The sequence below is a fragment of the Musca domestica genome, unplaced genomic scaffold (assembly GCF_030504385.1).
Source record: "Musca domestica strain aabys unplaced genomic scaffold, Musca_domestica.polishedcontigs.V.1.1 4, whole genome shotgun sequence".
NCBI classification, from domain to species: Eukaryota; Metazoa; Arthropoda; class Insecta; order Diptera; family Muscidae; genus Musca; species Musca domestica.
Window position 1 is genome coordinate 16,003,723 of NW_026712328.1, and position 27,904 is coordinate 16,031,626.

Genomic DNA, 27,904 nt, shown 5'->3' on the forward strand with positions numbered 1-27,904 from the left:
TTAGGTTATGTCGAAACACAGCATTATCTTTTATTGTTTACATACAGGGGGATATACACAAAGTAGCGTCGACCTTGTTGAAGAAATAAGGAAGTGGTTATGGATAAGAGATGAATGAATCGGTGTTTACATAAATTCCTGCTGATTTTACTTTGTTTACTTTTTTATCAATGGCACTTCTAAAGTGTGTTTCCATCGAATGTCCTTAAATGAAATGAAGAAGCATTGTTATTGGTTGCAGTTTTATTGTTGAAACTGGTGGTGGCGTGTTTGAACTATTGAACCTCCGATGACTCTGGCTTAGATGTGGATGGATGATGATTATTAGGGTCGGGCGCCGTCTGGGGCTGTAATAAATAAAAAAGAAAAAATAAATAATTTATAGTTTATTTATTTTAAAGTGAAATGAGAACAAATTTCGATATATGAATTATTGTATATATCTTTTGTACCAACATATATGTGAAAAACAATAGATTTATAAAAAAAAAAAAACAGAGTAATATATGTATTTTGTCGTCTACATGATGGAAAACAATATCTTGGACTTGTTCCAATTCGCCGAAATTCCAACTAAAGGACAAATACAATGACAAATTTCTGGGGACAAAAATTACACAATGGTTGGTAGATGAATGTAAATTGTGTGGCTGTGTGTGAAATGCTGCCTCTTTACTTTTTTGGGCTCTCCAAATTCAACCGATTGTAAGTAACCAACAATGACAACAACAACAACAACAATATTACAATAAAGTGTTTCTTTGCATAAAAATGTATCTAAGTAATAAAAACTTTCACACAAATACACATAGAGGACAGTAGTAGAATAGCAAAATATATAGAGTATGTACGTGTATTTTATATCAGGACATATGGAACCAATAACAACATGGATGAAATATACGTACATACATATTGTGTATGATGGTTGGCAGGTTGTGGACAAGAGATTGGTGGTAAATAGTTAAATAAATCACAAAACAATTTGAAAATATAAAATACAAACTAAACTAAATAAAGGAACTAAATAAAAATGACACACATGTAAACGATTGAAAAATTAAAAAAAAAAAACAAATTAAACTGCCTACAATATAGTATAACAAGTAATACAACAACATCTCGATAAAACAAACGAACGAACAAACAACGAACTGAGGTGTTGGTGTGGATGTGTATGCACAGTAGGATGATGAGAGATAGAAAAAATGTGATTGATTTTATTGATTTGGTTCTGAGATTTGTTTAAAAAGAGCAAGAAGAACAGTACCTACCGATTTACTACTCACAAGTCCTAGCTGCAATCCAACCTGTGGCAATACATGGATCGGCGGTACCGTTGGTACTGGCGATGGATTGACATTTGAGGGGGTGGTTGGCGGTGCCAGAGCGGCTCCTACACTATGTGGGACATCGTGAGGTGTAGTACTGTGAGCCTGTTGAAGTGCGCCTGTATAATATCCGCCATTTAATCCTGTTTTGTATTGATATTCAAGGTTTGAATGTAAAGCAAATACGTGTGAAGATGTGTTTGTTTATTTAAGATATCTACGTAATTTTTGTTTGTTTCAGATGATTTTATATTGTTACCCAAGGTAGTTTCCTCATTGGAAAAAGATCACTTTTGTCTCATTGAAAGGTAAATTTTGTGCAGTAATATGTCAATGTGATTTAAAAAAAATACACTCAACTCTTTTGTGGATTTTCTTTTGTTTGTTTGTGTGTGACTTAATATTAAGTTCAGTTATTTTTTGAATAAAATAAAAAAACCTTTTTAAAATTACATGTATGTATTAGTACTGCACTTGCAATTCAACACGATATCATAACACTTTGTAACACATAACATTCCTTATCTCCCCCATCACCGCCACTAGAAACGAATAAACAAAAATCTCTATTCGTCCCCATTGTGATTGTCATTCTCGGCCGTATGGAAGTTTATACAGTTGCTAAAGAATTGAGGCAACAATCCTTGGTTTCAAATCGTAAGCGATTTAGAATACATTTCTAGACAAATTTACCAGTAGGTAAGATCTGTCGTGTTACGACAATCCAAAAAAAACCTGGTATTTAATGAGAAATACAAAGCTTTTCCATATCCCAATACTGTGTTTTGTGCCTTTATCCTTAAAAGTACAGAACCTACTAACAATTTATTTCAACATACAACTATATATGAAGAGTCTAAAGAATTATGCAGAAATCAGTCCTATGAAGTGTGTTGGAATAAAAAAAATCTGGTACCAAGAGGTAGTTTTCGCAATCAATTGACACAATCATACCTTCGGCAAATGATTTCTTAATCACAAGTAAATGGGGTGCAAAATACATTGTAATACACTAATGAGTTGATGTCTTTCGAGACTTTTTCTTGAAAAACACACAGTGTTTGTTATTATATACACTGAAAACATTGAAATAAATGGAATGATGGAAACGATTAAATAGATATATGTAGGCTACATAAAATATTATTAAAATTAAAAAAAAATGTGTATAAAATCATGATAGAGCATATGTGAGTTTATTGCAGAGATCTCTAATTTATATTGGGAAGCATTGCTGTTTTCAATTTCTTCTTTTTCTAAACAAAATTACTGACTTTCATTCTTATAGATAATTACAGTTTTGAAACTTGTTTCTTTATATTAGTATCTAAATTATTTATTGCTCTTTTCAAGTGATTCCATCATCCCAATTAATTTCAATAATTTGTAAGAGAAGGGTAAAGGTTTTATTTTGTATGGAAAGTGTTGGTGTGATGAACATATATGTTTTGGAGGAGATCCTTACCAAAAGTTTAAACAATTTATGTAAAAAATAATTTACGCGTTTGTTTTGTGGTTTTTATAACTTTCTTATTTATTTCTTGTTTTCATTGTTTTTTATTTCCTTTTGTTTTGTTATTTTATAGCTTTCACAGTTATTAAAAATATTTTTTATACATTACAAAATAACAGTTTTTGTCTTGTTTTTATTTTTGTTTTTAATTATTATTTTAATTTTCAATTTTCGTCTCTAATTTATGTGGGGATGGGTTGTTTGTTATAAAGATAAAGACAATTTCTTTTTCTCATTTTTTGTATATATAATGTATATATATATAGAATTTACGGTATATTTTGTTAATCTTTTTTTATATATATTTGTATCAAACTTAAAAAAACATGGGTATATTTATGTTGTGGTGTTGTAGTGCATTGTAAGCTACGTTGCATTTAATATTTTCTTCTTTTTAGTATACTTGGAGGAAGTGTGTGCTGTGTGTAGAAGAAAAAAGATTCTGAGCTGAATTGTCTGCTTTTGTTCAACTAATATAAATGGAAGGAGGAAAATTTGGTCCTTATACATCACACGCTCATGTATGTGATTGTAAGACCACAAGTGTTGTATAAAAATTGTGCAATATAATGACATTTTAGCTGCTCCTTACAAAACCACGAAAGAAATTAAAAAAATATTTGTTTATGTTACTTTTTCTAAAACTAAACTTTTATTTTAACATTGTAATCTCGGCTTGCACTTTTTTATTTTTTCCTTTTATTATTATTTTATATATATGTGAATATATATATTTTTCTTTTTATTAGACATCATAAACCTATTTTTATATACTTCTTTTTTTTTTTGAATTTACATTTATAGACTAACTTTTGTCGCCTAATTCTATTATTTGTGTATGTTGTTGGTTGTTCTTGTTTTGTGAAGCATCGTTTTTAACTCTTTTATTTTTTAATTTTGCATAGAATAAATGACGATTTTTGAAGGCGAAAATAATCACGGATGATGAGATCATTTCAAGACAGAGCAAAAGTTTCAGTTTAAGTTTCTGTTGTTGCTTTGTTATATTATCAGGCCATAGTTGTTCATTTTCTGTTTGTTATTTTAATGATATTGTTTTTGTTACATAGTTTTCTGTAATTGGTCTTAGTTGTTGCTTTATCAGGTCAAAATTTAAAATTAAAGAAGAAAGCCAGTAATCTCTAGGGTTGATGAATGTAATTTATAGGTAGATTCCTAAAATAAATTTCCACAATTGCATTTTGTGTTGAAAAAAGCTTTTTGTTTGTTGTTCTGTTATTATTTTTTGATTTGAATTGTGGCAATTAGAAGAATATTGGCGAATCATTTTGTTTTTATAATTTTAAAACCTGATCATCACACAGATAGACATACACTTTAGAATATCTCATGACAAACACAAACATAGCAAATACTGATGAGGAATGGTATATATTGTATAATATTTTTACAGCAGTGTACTTATCGTTAAACATGCTCCTTCAGAAAAAAAAAAAGACATACAAAATTGTTTATAATCATCGTGTCTTCAAATCAAAAAAGAAAATCACAACAAAATGCCATCAAATGTGCTTAATTTCACCTTACTTGGCAGATATGAGAACTTTGATTGATTTATTTCCATACGTAACGTATATATGCTATTTTCTTTCATTCATATTGGCATGGTAAGTAGTTTTAGCTTTTCTTCTATGCAGATGAGAAGTAATAACTTGGAGATTTATTTCATTCAAAATATGTTAGCTAATAGCTTGTTGTTATTGGTTGGTTGTTGTTGCAGCGAAATTAATGTGAAATAAAATTACAAAACAAAAAAATGTAAACGTGTTATACAAGCTTAGGCTAGAAATTTCTTAAAAAGTAAAAAACGTGTAAACTTAGAACGAAGTACTATGCAAGAGGAATATATTTGCAATAAAATAATAGTTATACATTGTAAACAATTGACAAAGAAACACTTTAGCTTATTCAGAATAATACGTAAATCAATTTCACTACACTGAATTGTGGTAGTTAAAATTTAAAACACACAAAAAGAAGAAGAAACAAACCACAAAATGTGATAAAATTCAGAGCCACACAAGTAAGCAAATTATGATTGTATGACATTAAAAGGAAACTAGGTAATCTAAAACTATCATTGCATTCGGATTTCCTTCTCATCACTAAAAATTTAGCAATGCAAACAATTTTAATAATTGGTGAGTACTGGACTCATATTGGCTCAACGTCAAAGTCCATTTAATACTAAATTGAATATGTCCTCTCTCTCTACGAGAATGTATACAATAATAGACAACGGGAAACTCTCAATGATATTGAGAAATATGCAAACAAGCTAATTTAATTCTAAGAAGATGAATGTGATGGTTTGTAAAGTTGAGTAAACCGCCGTCTAGGGGAAACAAGAAAATTTACGGACATTTGGAAGGTTAAAAGCTAACACATTCGAATCGCAAATAAGTCTTTATAAAGCTACATGCATAACAAAAGGGTAAAACATATTCCCTAATAGAACACATTGTAAAAAATTTAGACAAACCGTACGACACATTGAAATTCTCATTGTGATATTTGATTGAAACCATGGTACAATGAGGAGAAGATAGGCTAAGTTGGAAAACATTGCAAGTAAAGTGCCTATCTGTATGGATTGTAATGGCAATATCAACTTCAAAACAAAAGCAACAAGTTGTTTATTATCAAATAAACAAAACAACCTGTGACATTATTTTGAATTTATAAACAAACAAGTAAAAAAACATTAAGTTTGGCCGAACTTTTAATACCCCCCACCTTAGAGTAAAGGAAACATTATAACCTATTATGACCCACAAATACCAATTTTTAGACATATTCTTGGGAAAATGTGGCAAAAATCATGAACATACCGAATAACGGGAGATACCGCTATATGGGCTATACAAAACCGTGGACATATACATACAATGTTTCGCCACCGAAGCTAGAACCCATTACGAAGAACTACAAATACCAATTTGTAGACAAATCTGTGAAAAATGTTGCAAAAATCATCAAAATACCGAATATCGGGCAGTACGTTTACATGGGGGCTATACCAAAACGTGGACCGATATATCTCTTGTTCAATACCAACCATCCTAGACACAATACAAATTGTTCTGTTAAATTTTGACGCTCTACGTCAAATTATATGGGATGTATCGTGATTTCAACAGGCAGAAATTGACAAAGTTAATATCCAAGGTGTAGGGTAAAAAATGTGAAAATTGAATGAAAGGTTTACATTTCTTTTCAAAATAATGTTATATATTTCTCTAAGGATTTATTTCGCTACAAATATTTTAATTTTTTCCATACATACGTTGAAATACGCGTTTTGATTACAACTGAATTTGAGTATTTTCTCAACATTTATCATATGATTGAAAAGAACACACACATTGGGCATGCTAAGCCAGGCAAATAAAATTATTGATAATGATTCAAAATTAATGCAACATGTTGTTTGGTTTATTTGATACAACACAACATGTTGAATTTATTTTCATAGTAATTCTGACATTACAATTCATACAGGTAGGTCTCTCTACTTGCAAAATTTTTCAACTCAGCCTACCTTCTCTTCATTGTACCATGATTGAAACTATAGAAGAATGTCATAGAAAGCTTTTAAAATTTGTTTTATATATTTGAGTATCAATTTTTCGAAACAATTAATCAGTCATCCTTGAAAAATGCAGCTACGGACAAAAAAAGACCGTGCATTGACATTTCGCTTCCAAAAACTCACATTTTTGAGAATATTAATCTGTTTTCCTCAATTTTTTTGTGGACTAAAAATCACTATGCTTGTTTTATATGACTGCAGAAAAAATTATTGATACAATACTCGTTTTGTGCCCACAGATGACACGATCCTTTCTAACAACAAAACATTTTTGTTATCTCATATTTGAAATTTCAAATTATAGGGAGGGTGGTTTATTGGTGGTGGTGATGGTGGAGGGGGGAAAGTCGTGTGTATGTGAAAAATATTTATTTTTCTTTATGTAAAAAAAACTTTAATTTTTTAATTTGTTTTGTTTATTTTTAAATTTATGTTAATCATTTTCTTTCTGCGCAGTATTACTAAGTAGTAGTAGTGGTTTGTTGTATGTATGTGTGTTATGGTAATTGTAAACGTAATAATTGTAAATTTGTAAGATGTATAGTTTGGTTTTCACTTTTCTTGATTTGATAATATGGGTGGTATTTTACCTTCTGAATAAACTGACGCAGCGGCGGCAGCAACTGCTGATGCTGGTGTCCTCATGAAATATTCCTTATTAACACAATTCCTTAAAACATCTGGTATATTGCCGACAATGGCTCGTCGTATTTCCGTTGCAGCCATTTCCCGCAACTCTGTTGCGGATGCATCACTAAAGAAGGCGGCATGTGGTGTACATATTAGGTTGGGAGCGTCTTTAAGGGCGCCCTGTATTGATGAGAGGTAAGAAAAGAATTTATGTTATTATTGATCAACTCAATTGAGAGCAGCAATTTGCTTCAAAATTTATTGCAGAATATTGACATTGTTATATTTGTAGATATCTTTCATTCCGTTTTATCTTCTTACTTGGAATACATTGAAGGGTTCATTTTCGTGTACATCCAGTGCAGCGGCTCTTATTCTACCTTGCTTTAGGGCAAGTGCTAAAGTCTCGTCATCCACCAGACCACCCCGTGCAGTGTTTACTAAGAATGCACCAGGTCGCATCTGAACATATAAAAATATTGGTGAAATCAATATTAGTAATCTTGAAATTTAATGGTAATTATCATTCCGCTTTACCTGTTTAATTGTGAATTCATTAATTAAATGATGATTATGTTCATTAAGTGTACAATGCAGTGATACACAATCTGATTGGAACAGTAAATCTTGCAGAGTGTAAACACGAGTTAGGCCCAACGATTTATCAATACCATCTGGTAGGTATGGATCGTAGAATATTACGTTGAAGCCAAATGCTTTTGCTCTCAATGCAACTGCACTACCAATGCGTCCCAAGCCAACTAAACCTAATGTATCCCCTCGAATTCTTGCACAACCCTAAAAAGAAATACAAGAAAATATTTATTATTATTTTAAATCAGTTTGAACAATTAAAAATTCACAACGATGTATTTTTAATAATATTCAACAAATCTGTAAACGTAGATTGCTTTTTCACTTTATCGAAATAGCAAAAAGTATCTTCCATTGCAACACAATTGTTCAAGATAAATAAATCTCCAATATTCGTACATTTATTTCAGTTAAAAATATAGAGAAATGATAGCGGATTTCACGAATCGTTGTCAAGTGGTATTGTACACCAACTATAATGTTCTACAACATTCTACAACACACCCGTTTGTTAATTTATTTATCCGATAGATAGCAGTTTTGATTCATTTACAAAATTGACTTAAAGATGTTCACATTTCGTTGTAGAAAAACCCATACCTTATGAATACTACTAATAAAATTCAATAAAGGATATTTTTCAAATCCAAGATGCAGTAGGTATAGGCACTCAAGGTAGGTATGCGAAATTTAGCACCAAACCAACACTTAGTTGTCAGTACAAAAACGAAATTTTTTCCTTCTTATTGCCTTGAACCAACTAAGCAAGGATCTAGGAGATGGGATAACTTTCTCAATTTAATAAAATCAGAAACAGAAACACATAATCAAGGACATATACCGAAATAAAATTGATTCATCGAAAAATATCCATAAGACGCAAAGATCTTTTCTCCCATAAAGACCCTCAATGGTTTTGTAAGACCGTTTAAAAACTACTTGGAAACAGTGGATATAGCGCATTTTGCGCAAAACAATTTTGGGATCGACTTCGAAATTGGCTCTTATGGATAAAATATAACCAATTGTCACTTACATGTGCAGCTTCTCGAACTTGTTCAGGGCCGGTAAATTTTTTGCCTTCTCGCACCATATTCGCTAACCAATAGGTTCTTCGGTATAAATTTAATATCAAACACATTGTCGTATCAGCCACTTCTTCTACACCATAACCGGGTACATTGCAGACTGCAATGCCAAGTTCACCAGCTGCCTTAACATCTATGTTATCAGTACCACTGCCGATTCGTACAATAATACGTAATGCTTTAAACTTTTCCAGATCTTCTTTTGTTAAAATTATAGTATGCCACATAAGAGCGCCCACAGCTTCATTTAAAACCTGAAAAGAATACGAGCGATTACAAATGTATCATAAAGCGCGTGGTGAATTTAGTTTTACCTTTTCATGTATTTCTGATGTGCTTTGAGCATCACAAAACGCCACAGTGGCAACATCTTTCAATATTGGCATTTCGATGGAACAATCACGACCGTCTAATAATGCAACCAATGGCCGAGCCTGCATGGGACCATTGGCAAAGGGGCCTTTGACATCCAAACGTGAACGTTTAGGCAACATCATGTTCTTATCCATGATGGTGATGAGGGGCGGTGTTGAGGGTTGACTTAAAAGTTGCCTATGTCTTTACACAATATTATGATTTTATATAGAATATTGTTTTCTTCCTCTCGCCGTCTTGCAATTGTGACGATGACGACAGTTTGTGTTACCCTTCAATGTCCCGATATTGCTACTTTCCTTTTTAAACCGAACACTTTTTTCTCTTATCACTTTGCTATTATTGCTGATAGGAAAGCACGCCCAGTTTTATTTCTTTTCGTTGCTGTCTGAATATTTGTTTGTTGTGGGATGTTTAGTGTGCCTTCGAACACTTTCAAATTAAAATCATTTAAAAGTTGAAATAAAAAGTGAAAAATAATATACACTACACGACGAGTCTAAACAAATGTGATGATTTTGCAATTTTCTTCCTAGTCTTGTTTTTTGTTGTTATGTGGTTATGGTTGCTGTTCTCCAGTATGTTTGAATTCAAGTTCAATGTGATTTCTTGCGTTGCTGCAAATGATTTTTTTTTGTCGATTCTTGTGTCCTCTTCTTCTTTGTTGTAGGTTGTTATAATTTCTTCAAGTTGCTCGGTTGGTTGCAATTTGCTAAAGCTGTGTTCACGTTTTTGTTTTTGATGACTTCTAATTTCGGCGTTTGTGTGAAATTTTGTTGATATTTATTTGGCGCTTCGACAACTCCATCACGTTGTGTGCTCCATAATTAGAATTAATATCAGATCATCATCACGGCCTTACTATGATGATTATCTGCAAAAAAAAACTAAAATCAAAAAATAAACTTATTATATTGCAATAAATTTTTTGTTGTAATTAGAGCTTCACAAGTTAAAAGAAAAACATTTCACATATAAAAAAATTAATAAAAGTACATTCGTTTCACTGACAGATAAATTTTGTACACCGTTTACCGTGCATTTACAAGATCAAGTGTTAAACTTCAAAATGAAAGTTTCAGTTAGAAAAGGAATAACAACATAACGATGTTGTTCCAGGACATAACAATATAACAACGAATAAAACAGTATTCCTAGCCAGCGAACTAAAAATCAAAACCAATAACGAACTGCTGATGACTGCTAAATTTATAGTTGTCATTATAAATTTTATTCTTTGCAACCATTGAAAGGTGGACATAATAAATGAAGAAAAAGGCACGATATTGGTTAATGTGTTTTACTTTATTTGTAAAATGTTCATATACAGGGTGATATAAAAAAAACTGCAACCAACTTCAGGCTGCTGTCATTTCTAAGCCACTCGCCCGACAGCTGTTAAAATTATTCCAGTGACAGCTCATTATATTGTTTACAAGCGTACAGCATTTTTTTGTTAAGAATTTTCCAAAAAAAAGTTATTTGTGATGGAATTCAAGCGTGATAGTGTGATTTCTTTATATTTGGTTGGAAAACCACAAGTGGCTAGCATTAGAGCACTCCAGCATTTAAATGTGAACAAATCTTTTGTGTCTCGTAGCATCGTTACCGTGATACTGGTAGTGAGCCCGACGTCAAGAAAGTGGACGGAAGAAAACAGCAACATCAGCAGAAATGGTTCGAAAAGTAAAGAAGCGACTTGATCGAAACCGTCGTCGCAGTGGCCGAAAAATGACGGTTGGCCACCAGAACTCAAGCGCCGGCAAATGGTGATGGTGCGGGCCGCCATAACAACCGATGCCGAATATTATCGCGAAAATATTCTGGAGGGTGTATTAAAGCCTTGGGCACGGAAACTTTTTGGCCGCAGACCTTGGACATTACAACAGGACTCAGGACCAATTTTTGGTTGGCGCGTCCTGGCCACCAAATCTCTGGATAGCAATTCGTTGGACTATTGTGTCTGGAGTGTTTTGGGATGCAAGGTTGGCACTAAAAAATACCAAAGTGCTAATTATACTATCTCTTTCTATAAACCCTTCCTTCTCTTTTTTATATATCTCTTATCACCAACAAGTATATTCTTTTCCTTGGTAAACACAATATACCAAAGGTCTCCGAGTGGAGCAGTTACCGACTCCCGCGTAGCTGGCGCATCCTTAAATCAAAGCACCCCAAAACCAAAGCATCTCAAACTGTGTGCAAGTTTCTTGCATATGAAAAAGAAGGTTCAAACATCTTCTTTCCTCTAAGATGTAAAACGTATAAATAATTCTCTGTAACATTCATGGGGAAAATAACTTCAAATTCAAAACATTCGATTGCAGGAAAATATCACATCTGACTGATACCAATTACATATTTTAATCAAAACCCTCCCCAAATCATAAATCAAGTCAATTCATTTTTCCCATGTCGAAACCTAATACTACAAGTTCAAAGAATGTATAACAAACAAACACAATAAGTTCATCAACCGAACGAACGAGCAAACACAATATTTGCAATTTCTGCAGAAAAAATAAGTTTAAATAATTGTAAAACATGCATTCTAAGCTATAAAATATACACACATCGGTATATGCTTAAGTAAATATACAAATGCATGTATTTTAAATGATATTTCTTTTAATAGAAACAAAAAAAAATGTGTAATGCGATAAGAAAATGTGGCAGGCAGGCAGGCAGACTGTCAACCTCGTCATCCTCGTTGTTGTCGGTTGATTAGTAATGAATTTTGCCGTTTTTCGTTCTCCGCTATTAAAAGCCAAAAGTACATTCATATATATAGACATATGACATATGTATACACATGTGTTTGAAAATACACTGCACATCCATCCATACAGATAGATGCACGAATTGTATTTGATATTTAATTTGTTTAATCAGCATTTGCTATATCAGCACTTGAATCAAATAAAAAAATGTTGAAAATATACACGAGGTTGGAATTATATTGTTGAGGGAGTTTGCAGTGAGGAGCTAGGTTATTTATATAAATAAAATTCCCTATACTCTCTCCCTCTCTCTCTCTCTGTAGACTTGTGAAAACAATAATGAAATAAACAAAATGAACTGTGACCATTTTTCCAACCATCGTCGATATATGACCAACGAATGTACTCTTAAAATTTGAAAACCATATTTGGTTCGTTTGTTCTCGTATTGTTCATCCTATCCCTAGGCAACTTTTATCATAAACCATTACAATATTCAAATGCGAAACTTGAATAAAAAAATTCGGTGAATAATGTAGCTAAAATAATCAATATTCCCCGAATATAAGGAGGTACCGTTATATTGGGGCTATACGAAGACGTGGACCTGCACAGACAATTTGTTGTCACAGGCTGTAGTATCCATTACGAACTTCAAACACCAAATTCGAAACAATTCCGGTGAATAATGTAGTTAAAATCATCAAAATACCGAATATCGGGAGATACCGTTATATGGGGGCTATACGAAGACGTGGACCTGCATATACAATTGTCTGTCATAGGGTGTAGTACCCATTTTGAACTTCAAATACCAAATTTGAAACAATTCCGGTAAATAATATCGCTAAAATCATGAAAGAACCGAATATCGGAAGGTACCGTTATATGGGGGCTATATGAAGACGTGGACCTGCATAAACATTTTTTTTCACAGGCTGTAGTATCTATTACGAACATCAAATACATAATTTGAAACATTTCCGGTGAATAATGTCGCTTAAATTACCAAAATACCGAAAATAGGGAGGTACCATTATATGGGGCTATACGAAGACGTGGACCTACATGGCCCATTGTGAGTTAGATTTTATTAGCCTACTTCATTTCGTTCGGAAGCTAGAGTGATTTCCAGAGACGGACAGACGGACGGACATCGCTAAATCGACATAGAATTTTATGCTGATCAAGAATATATATACTCTGTGAGGTCCAAAATGTATGTTTCGAGGTGTTACAAACGGAATGACAAACTTAATATACCCTCTATACTATGGTGGAGGGTATAAAAACCAAAATATCCAATGCAGTTAGCATAACGATTTATCTCTCAAAAACAATTCAACTTCACATCTCATAATGCACTATATGTAGAATACTTAACAAATAATGGACCTACACAGAACATATCCTAGAGGAAAAATTATACTCTACCCTTAAAACAGAATACTAATAACTAATTTGCATGAAAGGGCGTTTAACGTTAAAAATGCTTCGAATCTGAAAATAACTTTGTATGGGGGCTATATCAAATGGTGAACCAATATTAAACACTTTTGTCAAGTTGCGGTCAGAAATTGTTTTTGAAGCATTCAAAATATTGAAAAATAGGAGGTATCCTTACATGAGGCCTGAATACATAGTGTGTTGGCTATTTTGAGTTATAGCAAATGGAATGACGAATTTAAACAAATCCATTTTATAGGGGAGGGTATGTGAGTTTGATACGACACCGAATTCCGAAAGTGCGTCTATTTTCTACAAGACATCAGTAGTGAAATTATCTAACTCATTTTTTGACTTACCGACACAAAATCGGTAACTTTGAAATCCAAAATGTTGATATTAAAAATAAGTTAAAGTTGACAACATTGGTATCTAGTACTTTGATTTCATCGCTAACTTACCGACAAATTTCGTTAATTACCGAAATTATAAGAATTTTAATTTTACCCTCTTTTGTTGGTAACTTAACAAATTAGTTAGAGAATTCCACTACAGAAGCCTATTACAATCTTTTGGCACAGTACTATATGGAGATTTCGATTGTTTAATTTTCGTCAATATTTTTGCAGATCGCGCAATAGTCATTATTTCTCCAAATTGGATGACATGAGCTTCAGGTTACAGCGACCTTTTGACTTTTTAACAAGTCAATAATATTCATTGGTTTTGCTCGTATTGGCTAGTTTTGGTTGTAATTTTGTATTTAGAGTATATCGATTCTAAGCTCATTTTTCTACCGTGTAGCCTGTAATTTTGTGTGAGGTATTTCAATTTTAAATACACTGTCTGATTAGTTCTCACACAACTACCATTTCATTAATAACACATGCTTATACATTTCCTATGGTATTTTTAATGTGTTACATGTTAACTAAAGTTTTATTAAATATCTGTCGTCTTGCTGATAAACGAAATATTAAAAATTACCTGTACAAGCACGTACTTGCGACAACGATGCCGACTGCTGCTATATAATAAAATATGTATCTCTATTTACGAAACAAATATTCATACATTTCTTCTTCTCTGTGAACGTCCCCGTCTCCGTTTCGTACTCAAACCCACAAATTATTATTACAAAACTAAATAAACGACAATTGACAGACAAGCAAAACAATATTGTATTCATTATTGTTGCTTACACATATCGATAGATGTATGTGGTACATACACTCACGTTGTTGTTGCTGCTGTTTTTTGTTGTTTTTCTTGTCTAGTTGTTAATGATGGTTGGCGGCATTAGGCATGCGTCAAGTGACGTGGCGCATTCATTCGTCTGTCTCTGACCGAACAAAATGCTAAACAGCAGACCACTGTTTCTGTGTACTTGCCAGTCTGGCCTGGCCGCCACTAACTAGTTTTGTCCAAACAGTCCCTCCTCCTACCGCTCCCTGACCACATTAAACAAACGAACGCAACAATTGTAATACCCATTTATCGAGAGATAATTTACACATATAAAATCGGGTAATGATGTCGTTGTTTCTGTTCTTGGCATAGACAATGCTTCCCTCCCATGGTTGGTTGTTGGTATCACTTGCAGCCAGAGAAGGTAGCCGCAACGCAGCAAAGCACAATGGTTTGAAGAGAAGAGTGTCGAATGAAAACGAGCTGTTCATTTTACAGCACAATATTCAATTGGTCCGTAGTAGTGTTGTCTGATCGTTCTATGGACAGACACGACGCAGTAACGTTACTAGCTGTAGTTTTCCCGCCTTTTTATTCAGAGATGCTATTTATTATAATGGAAGCAGACACTAAAATTTATATTGGGTACAGCTCAAAAGTAAAACAATATACATATGTCCCACTTTTTGTTTTCATTTTATAGTTCTCTTTATGTTAAGTTTTTCGGAGTAGAATTAAAAAAGTAGCTTTGTGCATTTATATGTTTACAATTTGTTAAAAAAATTATGACTTTGGCAATGTCAACATGTATATTAATAAAGCCATCCTATGTACAGGGTGAGATGAAAAAACTGCAACTAACTTCAGGCTGCTGTCATTTCTAAGCCACTCGTCCGACTATTCCAGTGACAGCTAATTATATTGTTTACAAGCGTACAAAAGCATTTTGGTGAGAATTTTTCAGAAAAAGTTATTCGTAATGGAATTTAAGCGTGATCGTGCACGGAAAAAACAGCAACATCAGCAGAAATGGTTCGAAAAGTAAAGAAGCGACTTGATCGAAACACGCGTCACAGTGGCCGAAAAATGCCTCGTGAGCTGAACATATATTGAAAAAAATGAGCACCGCAACAGATAGATAATAGACTTGCTTGGCCGAAAGTGGTGAACTGCCGAATTTGGTTTTCTCTGATGAGAAAACATTCGTTGTCCAGCAGTTTGTAAACAAATAAAATGATCGTGTTTATTTGCCAAAGAGGTCAGCTGAAAATATGCACATTCTGTTGGCCACCAGAACTCAAGCGATGGTGTGTGTCGTCGCTCGTATAAATCGACTGTGGCATCAGAATAAATGCCGAATATTTTCGCGAAAATATTCTAGAGGGTGTATTAAAGCCTTGGGCACGCAAACATTTTGGCCGCAGACCTTGGACATTCCCACAGGACTCAGCACGCGCCACCCAAGAATGCAGCAGTTTTTTTTTCTCACCCTGACAATATTTCAAAATTTTAATAATGTTGTTTGAAAAATCTCATTTTTGTCTTTTAGGTCTCCGACATGGTTTCGATAGGCATTTCTAAATACACCACGTAAACTTCAATGGAAAAAGGTCAGTAAAACTTTTCAATTATCCGAGCTTTGCTATAATCCGCAATAAGAAATCAAATGCATCTTTAACTTTACGTCTCATAACATACAAAGATCAAAGTGGAAAACGGAGACTATTCCATTCCTGACCTAATCTGCTGACATTAATAAATTTTGTTTGTCATTTTTAACCGCTGTAAGACAATTTAAAACACAGCCATTTTAATCATTTTTATGACAATGAAATATAGTGGAAAAAGGACACCATGAAAAAAAATAATTTTCCTAAGCTGGCGCCTTCTTATCAAAAACACAAGACACATAGGCACACACACAAGAACTTAAAATTCATTTTTATTTCAGTCTTGTCGAAAACGGATCTTAAACCGTGTATATTTCTACGAAATATATAAAGATGTGTGTGTATACAGCGTAACAGAAGAAGAAAAAAACAAATTTTGGTCATAATGTTGGTAACAAAAGAAAAGAAACAATCGAAACCAGAAACCTGGAATACCATACAGCTTTAATTTACCAATTTAATTTGTTCGCTGTATACCTGTACACATTACAACAGCAACAATGGTAAACAGGAAAAATACAACGAATTTTTTGTTTTTGTTAAAGTAGCAATGACAAAAGTCTGACAGTCAAACGAACGCTCGAGCAAAGTAGTGGAAAGAGCAATGAATAAAAAAATAAACTTTTAACAACCAACTGAGAGCGGCGATATGTAATAAAACAAATAACAATAAAAACCTATTAAAACACCAACGGTAATACAAAACGCCGGTGGTGCGCACACAAAACTCACACCGCCAAGTTAATCGCAATCGTAGCATTGGGCCCCGTCCGCCGCTCAGTAGCACATGAAACAATCCAAATAAACAAACATGCTGAAAAGAAATATAAGGCCAAAACCAGTCTTTTCCTTAACTTTCCGATCCACGTTATTTTTTCTTCGGTAGATGAATCTGAATCCACCAAATCGAATAGAATAGTGGTGGAATGGTTTTATTGTGTCTGGTTTGGCCACAGCAATGCAACAATAACATAAAATGGAATATATACATACATACATATGCGTACAACAATTAATGAAAGCATACATAATTTATACATAAGAGTGCTACTTACAAAATATGCTCAAGAAATACAATTTTTGTAGTAACTACTAGTTTAAAAGTTTGGTTTTTTCTAGTTGTTGTTGTAGAAACTCTCCTTTGTCGCACAAAAAAAAATAGCTAATGTCGCAGTCCTGACCGAAAATAACGCCTCTAGTTCGGTATCTCATTTGGTAGTTTTTTATTCGAATCGTTTGAGTTTTTAAGACTCATGATGTTTTATTTCGAACATTATGTTTTGTTGTGATAGGATAAGTGCTTCTATGATCGACAAGTCTCACTACTCGACATTTTAATACTTAAACTCAAATAAATTTCTAAAACTAAATGCGAAAATAAACTTATATTAGCTTTGAAGATGTTAGCAATTTTTGTGTAAAATTGCGTAACTAAAGGACTCGTAACTAAGTTGAAATTAAGAAATTTTTACCTCAACCTGCATGAACTATTAAAGAAAAATAAAATAATTGTAAAATATTTATAAAACAAAACAAAAAATTACGGATTTTTCATAAATTGGCCTGTGTTAAATAAATGCATTAAAATATTAGGAATTATTGCGGTGAGAAATCCATCTCAAAGTTAAAACAAGTAAAAAAGCTTTGAATACCCTCCACCAATTGGAACGAATTTGGCAATTTTCAAAAAATAAAATCCGTTAAAAATTCTGTTAAAATCTAAAAAAAAAAAAACAAATGTAGTGGTTATATTGAGGTCTAAACGACGACGTGGAGCTGCATAGACAACTTTTGTCATAAGCCATTACAATAATAATGAAGAATGTAGCTAAATCATCAATATAGAGGGTGCTATTATATGGGGGCTATACCAAAATGTGGACATGCACAGTTACTTTTCTGTCATAGACTGTACTATCAATTACGAACTTCAAATACAAAATTTGAAACAATTCCGTTGAATAATGTCGCTAAAATCATCGAAGTACCGAATATTGGGAGGTACCGTTATATGGGGCCTATACGAAGACGAGGACCTGCACATACAATCTCCTGTCATATACTGTAGTATCCGTTACCAACATCAAATACAAAATTTAAAACAATTCCGGTGAATAATGTCGCTAAAATCAAAGTACCGAATATCGAGAGGTACCGTAATATGGGGGCTATACGAAGACGTGGACCTGCACAGACAATTTGCTGTCTTAGGCTGTAGTATCCATTATGAACTTCAAATACCAACATTGAAACAATTCCGGTGAATGTCGCTAAAATCATCAAAATACCGAATACCGGCACCGAGGTACCGTTATATGGGGGCTATACCAAAACGTGGACCTACGTGGCCAATTTCCAAAGAAAAATCCTGCAGACATAATATACATTTGAGTAAACCTGTATCAATCTACTTCATTTCGTTCGGAAGCTAGAGTGATTTCCACAGACGGGATTACGCGATTTCAATTCTCTAAAAGGCTTCAAACCTGTGCTGATGTTTAACAAACAAAGAAAAATGTAGGGGGTACCGAGAATAGTGATTGTTCCCCTACAGCAAACTGATTTTATATAGCCCTTCTCTGACAAACTGCCATATCTATATTGAGGGTGCAGAAATATTCATACACTTTAGCCTGCAAACCAGACATTTGCTTTCGATTTTATTTTATTTAGTGTATCACGCACATAAATTTCGAATCTTTCAATACAACTGAAACTGGTAACTTATTGTTTCGATTTTCGATCACGATTGATTTATCAGTACTTTAAGCATGAATTTTTCGAAGATACATATGGTTGGTAGTCGTACCGGTAGCAATAGTGACACTTCACAACAAAATTCATTTATAATAAAGCGATCGGGTGTCTGTCAGGCTCATTTCGACCAAAATTAATAAGACAAATAGATGTCGTTTAAAGTTGTCTTTACAAAATTGGAAATGCATAAAAAATTATACGAAAATACTTTTATAAGACAGCCTACTGTCTGTTTATGTTTTACAGATGTAATTCTTTTGAAGTTTTTTTTTTTCAGCAATCTCCTCCCCTCACTCACCCTTCCCCCAACCCTCATCTTCCTTAAAGTCAACTGCAACAACTAAAGTCATAACAAGAAACAAAAAGAAATAAACAACAAGAAAATTTATGTTTTGCTGTTTAAAGTTTGTGCCAAACATGAAAAAAGAAAGTATTTTCAAAATCCACCCTCTTCTTCTAAACGAAAAAAAGTTTGTTTGTGTCTGCTATACTGTTGTAGAACAGCTGGGTATAGGCAATACACAAGCATCGTACATACACATACATACATTTATATATACATTTAGTTGTTGTCTTCATATAAGTGGAAATAATTGAATAGAATGTTAGATGCTACGACAAGAAAACCGAGGAGGAACAGAGCAAAAGAAGGAACGAATTGATTCGGGGAGTAGGTGACGGGCTTTTTATAGAAAAAACTTGTTTGTTTGAAAAAGTTTTATTTCGTAACTTTCGTTGTTGTTAAATTGTTTTGCCCACATTGAATTGAGTAAGAGAGCATGGCGGCTTTGCATAATTCTTAAAGAGCTGCCACAAATTTTAAAGCACACAATAAATTTGAAATAATTTTCATATCTCTTCTTGGATGTTTTAATATTTTATGATATTGCTTCCGATTGGGGTTTCTAAACCTTTTACATGTATTACGTTTAATGTTCCTTCAGGAGTGAGACGAAAACTACATCTACTCAGTAATGGAGGTCATCATCAAAATAATTATAATATATATATATATATATATATATATATATATATATATATATATATCATCAAAATAATTATAATATATATATATATATATATATATATATATATATATATATATATATATATATATATATATATATATATATATATATATATATATTATTTACCTTTATTACTTTTGTGTGTGTTTACAAGTCATGTTGTAGTATACTCCATGCAACGATTTTAAATTGTGAATTCAAAAAAACTAGCCAACGAGATTTGACAGTTTTCATTTGATATTTTGAGTATTGAATAGAGAATTAAATGCACTTATATTTGGTCCAGGCAACATTAAACGGAACGGAAAAAATATATTAGTAATGAACAATGTTTCCACCTCAATTTCATTTCATTTATTTACCTTACAAAGAAATATAAATAAACCCCCAGTGCCCATAACTTATATTATTTAACTTATAGCATTTAACCGACAGATTTTCGATATAATTTTCATGTAATATTTTCTGTTCACACGGTGCAAGCAACTACTCTTCAATATATTTTATGATGGAGGCATAAAATGTTGTAATGGCTAATTATATTCGATAATTTTACATTTTCCACATGTAAAAAAAGATGTATCAATGGTTTGCAAAAATATCGCTGAAGCTCTAACAATAATTTTAAAATAGAAACGACCAGTACAGCGTGAAAACCAGAAACTGCAACCAACTTCAGAATACTGTCATTTCTAAGCCACAAAAAGCATTTTGGTGAGAATTTTCCAGAAAAAAAGTTATTTGTGATGGAATTCAAGCGTCATAATGTGATTTCTTTATATTTGGCTGGAAACCCACAAGTGTCTATCGTTAGAGTAATCCAGCATTTAAATGTGAATAAATCTTTTGTGTCTCGTACCATCGCTCGTTACCGTCATACTGGTTGCGTAGCCACGCGCACGCGCTTCGCCGGGAATTGGCCAAAATACAGCAGAGCAACATTCGGGCAGCATGTGACGGTTTCATTGGCCATTTAAAGGCCATAATTCGTACCAAAGATGACAAATTCGAACAAATCCAAACTTATTCTAAAATGGATGCTATTTCCAACATTTTTTGCTTTCATTTAATAAAATTTAAAAATTATGGCGTTGAACTTTGTTGCAGTTTTTTATCTCACCCTGTAAGTAAAATGCAACAATCAGACACACAGACTATAAAATATCTTGCACCACAAAAGTTTTTTAATAGATTATACATCTGTCTGTAAATTTTAAGCATTACACTAGCATGTGTTGGTTTGTAACTGTTGTCTACATATGACCCAACAAAATTTAGTGGTCGTAGCAGTTTCGCCTGATCCGAACTCTTCTTCAATATTTGAACCAATTACTCGAATACCACTCTGTGTGGTCTGGAAGAAGGGATTGGGAATAAGAGATTTGAATATCATGAAATACGTCTTAATATAGCATTCCTATTGCTATGCCAAAGGAATAACTACCATCAAAAGGATCCGAAAATAAATTGTATATTTTGGGAATCAAGCCATTGATTCACTGATGTTCAAAAAGCATATTTGGCATCGGCCATTTAGACAGAAAAAGGGAAAAAGCAATATCGTAATCTGAAAGAAATCTTTGGCTCATCTTTGCAAAACGTCTCCTTATGCTAATATAATTACCACATTTTCACTTAAGATTTTGAACAGATTAAGATTCCATGTAGGTTGATAGAAGACTCACGTTATTAATCGGGAAAGTCCATGTTAATTTGAAGTTTTTTTACTAATGTGGAGTAATTGAGACTAAATTTTCTAATCAAAGTTCTCTAAATATTATGTAAAAACGGAGCCCGCAGATGCACCTTGTTATTAAGGCTAAACACGACTTTGTTACTTGTTATTATCCATTCAACATTTTCTGGGAGGTAACTCCAAAACAAAAATTCAAATCGTAAAATTCAAGTATGGTAACCCTAATTCACCTCATGCACGTTGTTTGGGGGACTCTGTCTCTGCTTTACTTTCTCAAAGTAACAAACAACAGTCTGTCTGTACACACAAGTTGAAGAACAAGAAAAACCTTACATCCATCTACAGTTGCGTGTGTTTGTAAAGATTGTGTGCCGCAACCTTTTTCTGCAATTTTTTTTAAAGCGAAGATGAAAATAAACAAGATAAGTTTTATTTTTAGCACACATTTAGGAAATAAAAAATGCGAAGGGAAAGGTCGAAAACAAAGTTGCATTGTTGGCTGATTTTTGAATTATATAAAACTTTTTTTTATTAAAAAGCATGATTCAGGATATAATTTATGTTAGCGGCCAAACAAACAAAGAAAACATCTTTTTTGTAGTAACAATTTATGTTGTTATAAACTCTACGGTAGTTTCGATTCACGCATCACGGTAGACACAATTAAAATTATTTTTTTACTTTTTAATTTTACATTTTATTGCATACTTTATGGAGTTTCGAAGAATTTTTTAAACTTTAAAGTATCGCAGGTAGATGCATCAACGCTTAGGAACATCAATATGTCAAAAATTTTAAAATGTTTTGTCAAAAATAAGTTCTTTTTTATATGTTTTCTTATACGACAAATATCGGAGTTTGTTTTGATATGCATTTTTCAACTATTTTTACAAATTTTCATCATTTTCCACTCATTTTCGGCTTAACCTTAGTTTAGTAAAAACTCTTCAATTTTTCCAGTATTAGGTATTTTAACCCTGATCCCGGGAAACTATTATTTTCTTGGGGCGAACCCAGGATTAAAGTTGTTCCAAATTTTCAATTCCAAAATTTGTTTCACAGTTCATTGTGCCAGCAGCTGTGTCGATATGACTACATGTATTCTTCTACATGAGTATTTCTAAAAATACGTCTTTTTATTTATTCTATACTAGTAGTAAACTGCATTAATTTATGCAATAAAGATTTAAAAATGCTTGGTGCGTCTAAAAGTATGCTTTAAAAATGTTACAGTCACCTTCCATATGACCCTGACAATAATGTATATCCTGGCCATAATGGTTTACGAATGGATTCAATGATACTTAAAATACACATACAATATTAACACATTATGAATAGAAATTATTAAGGATCGTAATTTTTAAAAATCTTTTCTAAACACCGCTGAATCAACTAAAGTTTAAGTTAAAGAAACGGGAGATGGTCACGCTTATTGCGTAGGATGTAATGCACATCCATTTGATCCATAGATTTTTGTTCGATTCGCCTTGACATGGCTGTTCGATTTCAAAAAACTATGTGGCTTAAATGTTCTCCTTGTTCATGCGTCACCATTCGTACTTCATAGCAAAAAAAGTTCCATTTTTGTAATATGCATTGAAATGCATTATGTAACGAATATTTCCCCTTCAAATATCAAATGTTATTTTTATACTTTTCATTCGTCTTTTTCATTTTTTTGAAAATGTTCCTTTATCAAACAAGTTATATGTGCTAGAAGCGGATTTTTTATGCAAGAAACGTGTTAGAAATAAAATTTCTGAGAGCAAACAACGCGATTCAAACGGTTTACCGGATTTAGGACTTAAATTATACTGAAGGAAATCAAACCGGCAAAATCTTCGGCTTAAACTTAGTTTAAGAAAAACTCTTCGATTTTATCGATTTAGAAAATTTAGAAAACTTTGGTTCCCGTTAGCCTGTGTCCAGAGGAAAAAAGGTAAAGTCCTTTTAGAAGACCAGCTACTTACAACTTTTAAATTAAATTAAAATAAAAACATTAGTTCGCGTAGCTGGTTTGAACGTACCAGGAAGAGAATACCTCTGGACCCGAAAAAGGTATTATCACATATTGCAGCATTTTGGAAAGGTAAGAGTGTCAGCAATAATTTGGCGTCAATTTAGTTGTCCCCCATAATGGGTCCTTTTCGACTTTTTGGGGTTTTTATAAAAAACACGGGTCCTAAAAATCAATATCTGGTCAGAGATTCGGGTCAAAAATCTGGATTCCTGGGTCCGTCCCCAAGAAAAAATAGTTCTCCAGAATCAGGGTAAAAATAACTAGCTCTGGAAAAAATTTCGAAAAAAAGAGTTTTTACTAAACTAGAGATGTTCCAAAACCTCTAAGCCATTTTTTTGGCTTAAATGAAGTTTGGCTCCAGCTGGTGGAAAATTCTGAAATTTTTTCCGAAGGTAGGTCTTGTTATCCTAAACTCAGTTTGTTCTCTTATTTTACCCACTCCTTATATAATATCATTATTTATTGTTTAGTCGCATTAAGAATAACGACATCCATGACAATAGGTGATTTATTGCATAAATTACTACCACAAGGCTTTAAAACAGATCTTGGAACAACTCTAGTTTAGTAAAAACTCTTAGATTTTTTCGAAATTTTTTCCAGAGGTAGGTATTTTTACCCTGATCCCGGGAAACTATTTTTTTCTTGGGGGACGGACCCGGGACCCCAGATTTTTGACCCAAAAGTCCGGGATCAAGATCCCGCCTGGACCCGGATCCACTTACCCGATATAGACAATATGGGTATCGATTGAAAGGAAATACCTATCCAACAAGTGGTCACATGAAGGGGTAAGTTTTCATGGTTCGGAAGTTATAGTCAAATTATCGATTTTTTGGACCCGGATTTTTTATGAAACCCCCAAAAAGTCAAAAAAGGGCCCATTATGGGGGTCAACAAAATTGTTTCCAAATTATAGCTGACACTCTTACCTTTCCAAAATGCTACAATTTGTGCTAATACCTTTTTCGGTTCCAGAGATATGGGTCTTTCCATCCGCATAACCCGATTCTAACCAGTTCATTAAAATTATGTTTTTAATAAAAAAAGTGTTTATTTCGCGTAGCAGTCGTCGGAATAACAAAAGTTTTCTAAATTTGGCACTTTTTGTAAATAGCCGGCCTTCGGCCGGGGCTTGAGATTTTCACCTATGGGTATGTCCGACCCCGGCTAACGCGAACAAAAGGTTCATAATTTCGGCACTCTTTGTAAATAGCGGGCCTTCGGCCGGGGCTTGAGATTTTCTCCTCTGGGTATGTCCTACACCGGCTAACGCGAACCAAAGTTTTCTAAATTGGATACCTTTTGTAAGTAGCCGGCCTTCGGCCGGGGCTTGAGATTTTCTCCTCTGGGTATGTCCTAAACCGGCTAACGCGAACCAAAGTTTTCTAAATTTGACACTTTTTGTATATAGCCGGCCTTCGGCCGGAGCTTGAGATTTTCTCCTCTGGGTATGTCCCACACCGGCTAACGCGAACCAAAGTTTTCTAAATTTGACACTTTTTGTAAATAGCCGGCCTTCGGCCGGGGCTTGAGATTTTCTTCTCTGGGTATGTCCCACACCGACTAACGCGAACCAAAGTTTTCTAAATTGGATACCTTTTGTAAGTAGCCGGCCTTCGGCCGGGGCTTGAGATTTTCTCCTCTGGGTATGTCCTACACCGGCTAACGCGAACCAAAGATTTCTGAATTTCATTCTTACGCAAAATATACCTTTTTTATTGAAAACATAGTTTTAATGAACTGGTTAGAATCGGGTTATGCGGATGGAAAGACCCATATCTCTGGACTCAGTAAAGGTATTAGCACAAATTGAACCTTTTTGGAAAGGTAGAAGTGTCAGCTATAATTTGGCATCAATTTTGTTGTCCCCCATAATGGACCCTTTTTTGACTTTTTGGGGGTTTTATAAAAAATCCGGGTCCAAAAAATCGATAATTTGACTATAACTTCCGAACCGTAAGATCTTACCCCATCATGTGACCACTTGTTGGATAGGTATTTTCATAAGCTTTCCAACGATACCCACTTTCGGGTCAAAAATCTGGGGTCCCAGGTCCGTCCCCCAAGAAAAAATAGTTTCCCGGGATCATGGTTAAAATACCTACCACTGAAAAAATTTTCGAAAAAATTGAAGAGTTTTTACTAAACTAGAGTTAAGCCCAGATCTTAATTCACGTATTATTAAATTGAAATATTAAATACACATAACTTTTGAAACCAATTATGTTTTGAGTACACTCAATAAAAATAAAGAGAAAAAACATTTTCCCAACACAATTCATATTTGTCTATTCACAAATATTTCAAATTGCAAAAAAACAGCGACAATCTATAAATAAAGCCGTACAACGGAATGGCGCTAAATAATTATAAATGTTCGACACTAAAGACACAGACCCACACAAAACGAGTCAAGGTAGCTACAACTGCTGATCGATCATCCATTGTCGCTGACGCAGCACCTAAATTTTTTTTGCACAAACCAAATCACAACAAAAAAATTACCGAATGAAAAAACATGTGCTTTCTTTCCTTTAATTCTGTTAGCCTGCATCATAAACACAACTTACAATTACGAAATGGATCTCAATTAAAAATACACGCAATCACTCACTCACATACACACACACTCAAATAGGCAACAAAATAAGAGATAAAAAATACCGCGCGCACTGCATGTGTCAACACTACACCATCAGCAGCAGCAACCAGCCAACAAACCAACTAGCTGCCACCGATAGCCATACACACCGAATGTCAAAGAAAACAAAGTAGGCGAATTTACCCAAAAATATGTTTGTACGCTTAAGCACTCGTTACTGTTACGGGTTAAGTGAATGTGTGTATTCATGATTCGAAGAGAGTAACGGAGAGCGAGACAGAATGTATTGTGTGCGTGTGTGTCCGTGCAAATTTCTTGACAACGAACTAGTGGAGATAAAACCAACTAACAACTCGGCGAATCGGCGCTGACAAAACGCAAAAAACACACACAACTTTGTATACACATACATATTTTTATTAAAGGGAAATGTATGTGAATGCATAAAAATATGTATAAAGCGCACCATACTTTAATATTGGTCACTTCTCAACTTAAAGAAACACACACATTTTCCTCAATTAAAGTAGCAATGCGCTTACAATTATTAGATAGATTCGTTGGCAGCCATTCACTGCCCGCACCCAGCCAGCAAGGCAGTTAATATTGAAACTCCATCAAACCCGATTCTATTTGTTTAATTACTGTACTTTTTCAATCACATTTTTTCCAGAAACTCACCGCACTCAAGAAACGAGCGAACGAATCGAATGGTTGGGGAAACAAAAACTTTCACAATTTACTTTTTCTTTTCGTATTTTTTCAGATGGAAAACAAATCAACAACAACAATAGCACACTTGTTAAAAAAACGACAACGACGATTTAATAAAAACAATTTTTAAACATTAAATTTCTGGTTGCTTTCCACTTTTCTATGCTTCTTCGGCAGGGGTCTTTCGCTGTTGTATGTATGCGTGTTTGTGTTACTTTTTCGTTCGAGTTTTTTCTTTGTCGCGCGGCGGCTACTCATCAGGCAGCAGAACGTAAAAGAAAATGCTGTTTTTGCTTTTCACAATTTTATTGCGAGTATTTCATTGAAATCACTTGTGCTCCATCAGCCTTTGATTATTTACACAACTCTGACATATTTTATAGCAAATTTTTTTCAGAAAATACACAAAAATTTCCGATTTTTATTATCTTTAAGCAACGCGTCCATAAAAATTCCAACTTTACACTCGTATATTTCAAAATGGCGGAAAATGTTATAGAAATCAACGAACAACACGGCAACTTTTCTGGTTTAGTACAATTAATGACGCCGATTGCAACCAATTCGCCACTCTCTACATCTTACTCGTCCGCTTGCTTTAGATTCTTTCTATCAACCAAAACACATCTTTGCTGCTGATGAAATTCCTTTCATTTCAACTGATTATATTTGCACATTTTAAATATGTATATGTAAAATAATTACACTTTGTTGATGAAAAATCGAAGCTAGGTTATAACAAATTACCATAAACTTATTTTTCGTGTTTTTTAAGTTGTATTTTCTGTAGATACCCGTAAAATGTAGTGCGGTGTCAATATACGAAATAAAAATGTCTGCATGTACTAGAGTAGGGATAGGTAACTCGACTTTCGATTAATCGATTTTTAGTACTCACTGTACTGTCGACTAT

The 27,904-nt window shown here is 33.5% G+C and overlaps 1 protein-coding gene across 6 annotated transcripts; it reads right to left on the reverse strand.

Moving 5' to 3' along the window:
- LOC101890245 (C-terminal-binding protein) lies at positions 1-27,858 on the reverse strand. 6 transcript variants are annotated; one of them, XM_011293208.3, is made up of 8 exons: positions 27,739-27,858; positions 9,084-10,031; positions 8,718-9,023; positions 7,625-7,885; positions 7,409-7,549; positions 7,048-7,267; positions 1,275-1,474; positions 1-347 (listed from the first exon to the last, which is right to left on the reverse strand). In XM_011293208.3, the coding sequence occupies exons 2-8, from the start codon at positions 9,276-9,278 to the stop codon at positions 276-278; spliced, it is 1,395 nt and encodes a 464-aa protein (XP_011291510.1). In that variant the 5' UTR covers positions 9,279-10,031; positions 27,739-27,858; the 3' UTR covers positions 1-275. The 6 variants fall into 6 exon arrangements, with proteins under 6 accessions (XP_011291510.1, XP_058982775.1, XP_058982772.1 ...); XM_059126792.1 differs by having other exon boundaries at positions 1,275-1,450; positions 26,959-27,806; XM_059126789.1 differs by having other exon boundaries at positions 26,959-27,805.
- Positions 27,859-27,904: the final 46 nt, after the last annotated feature.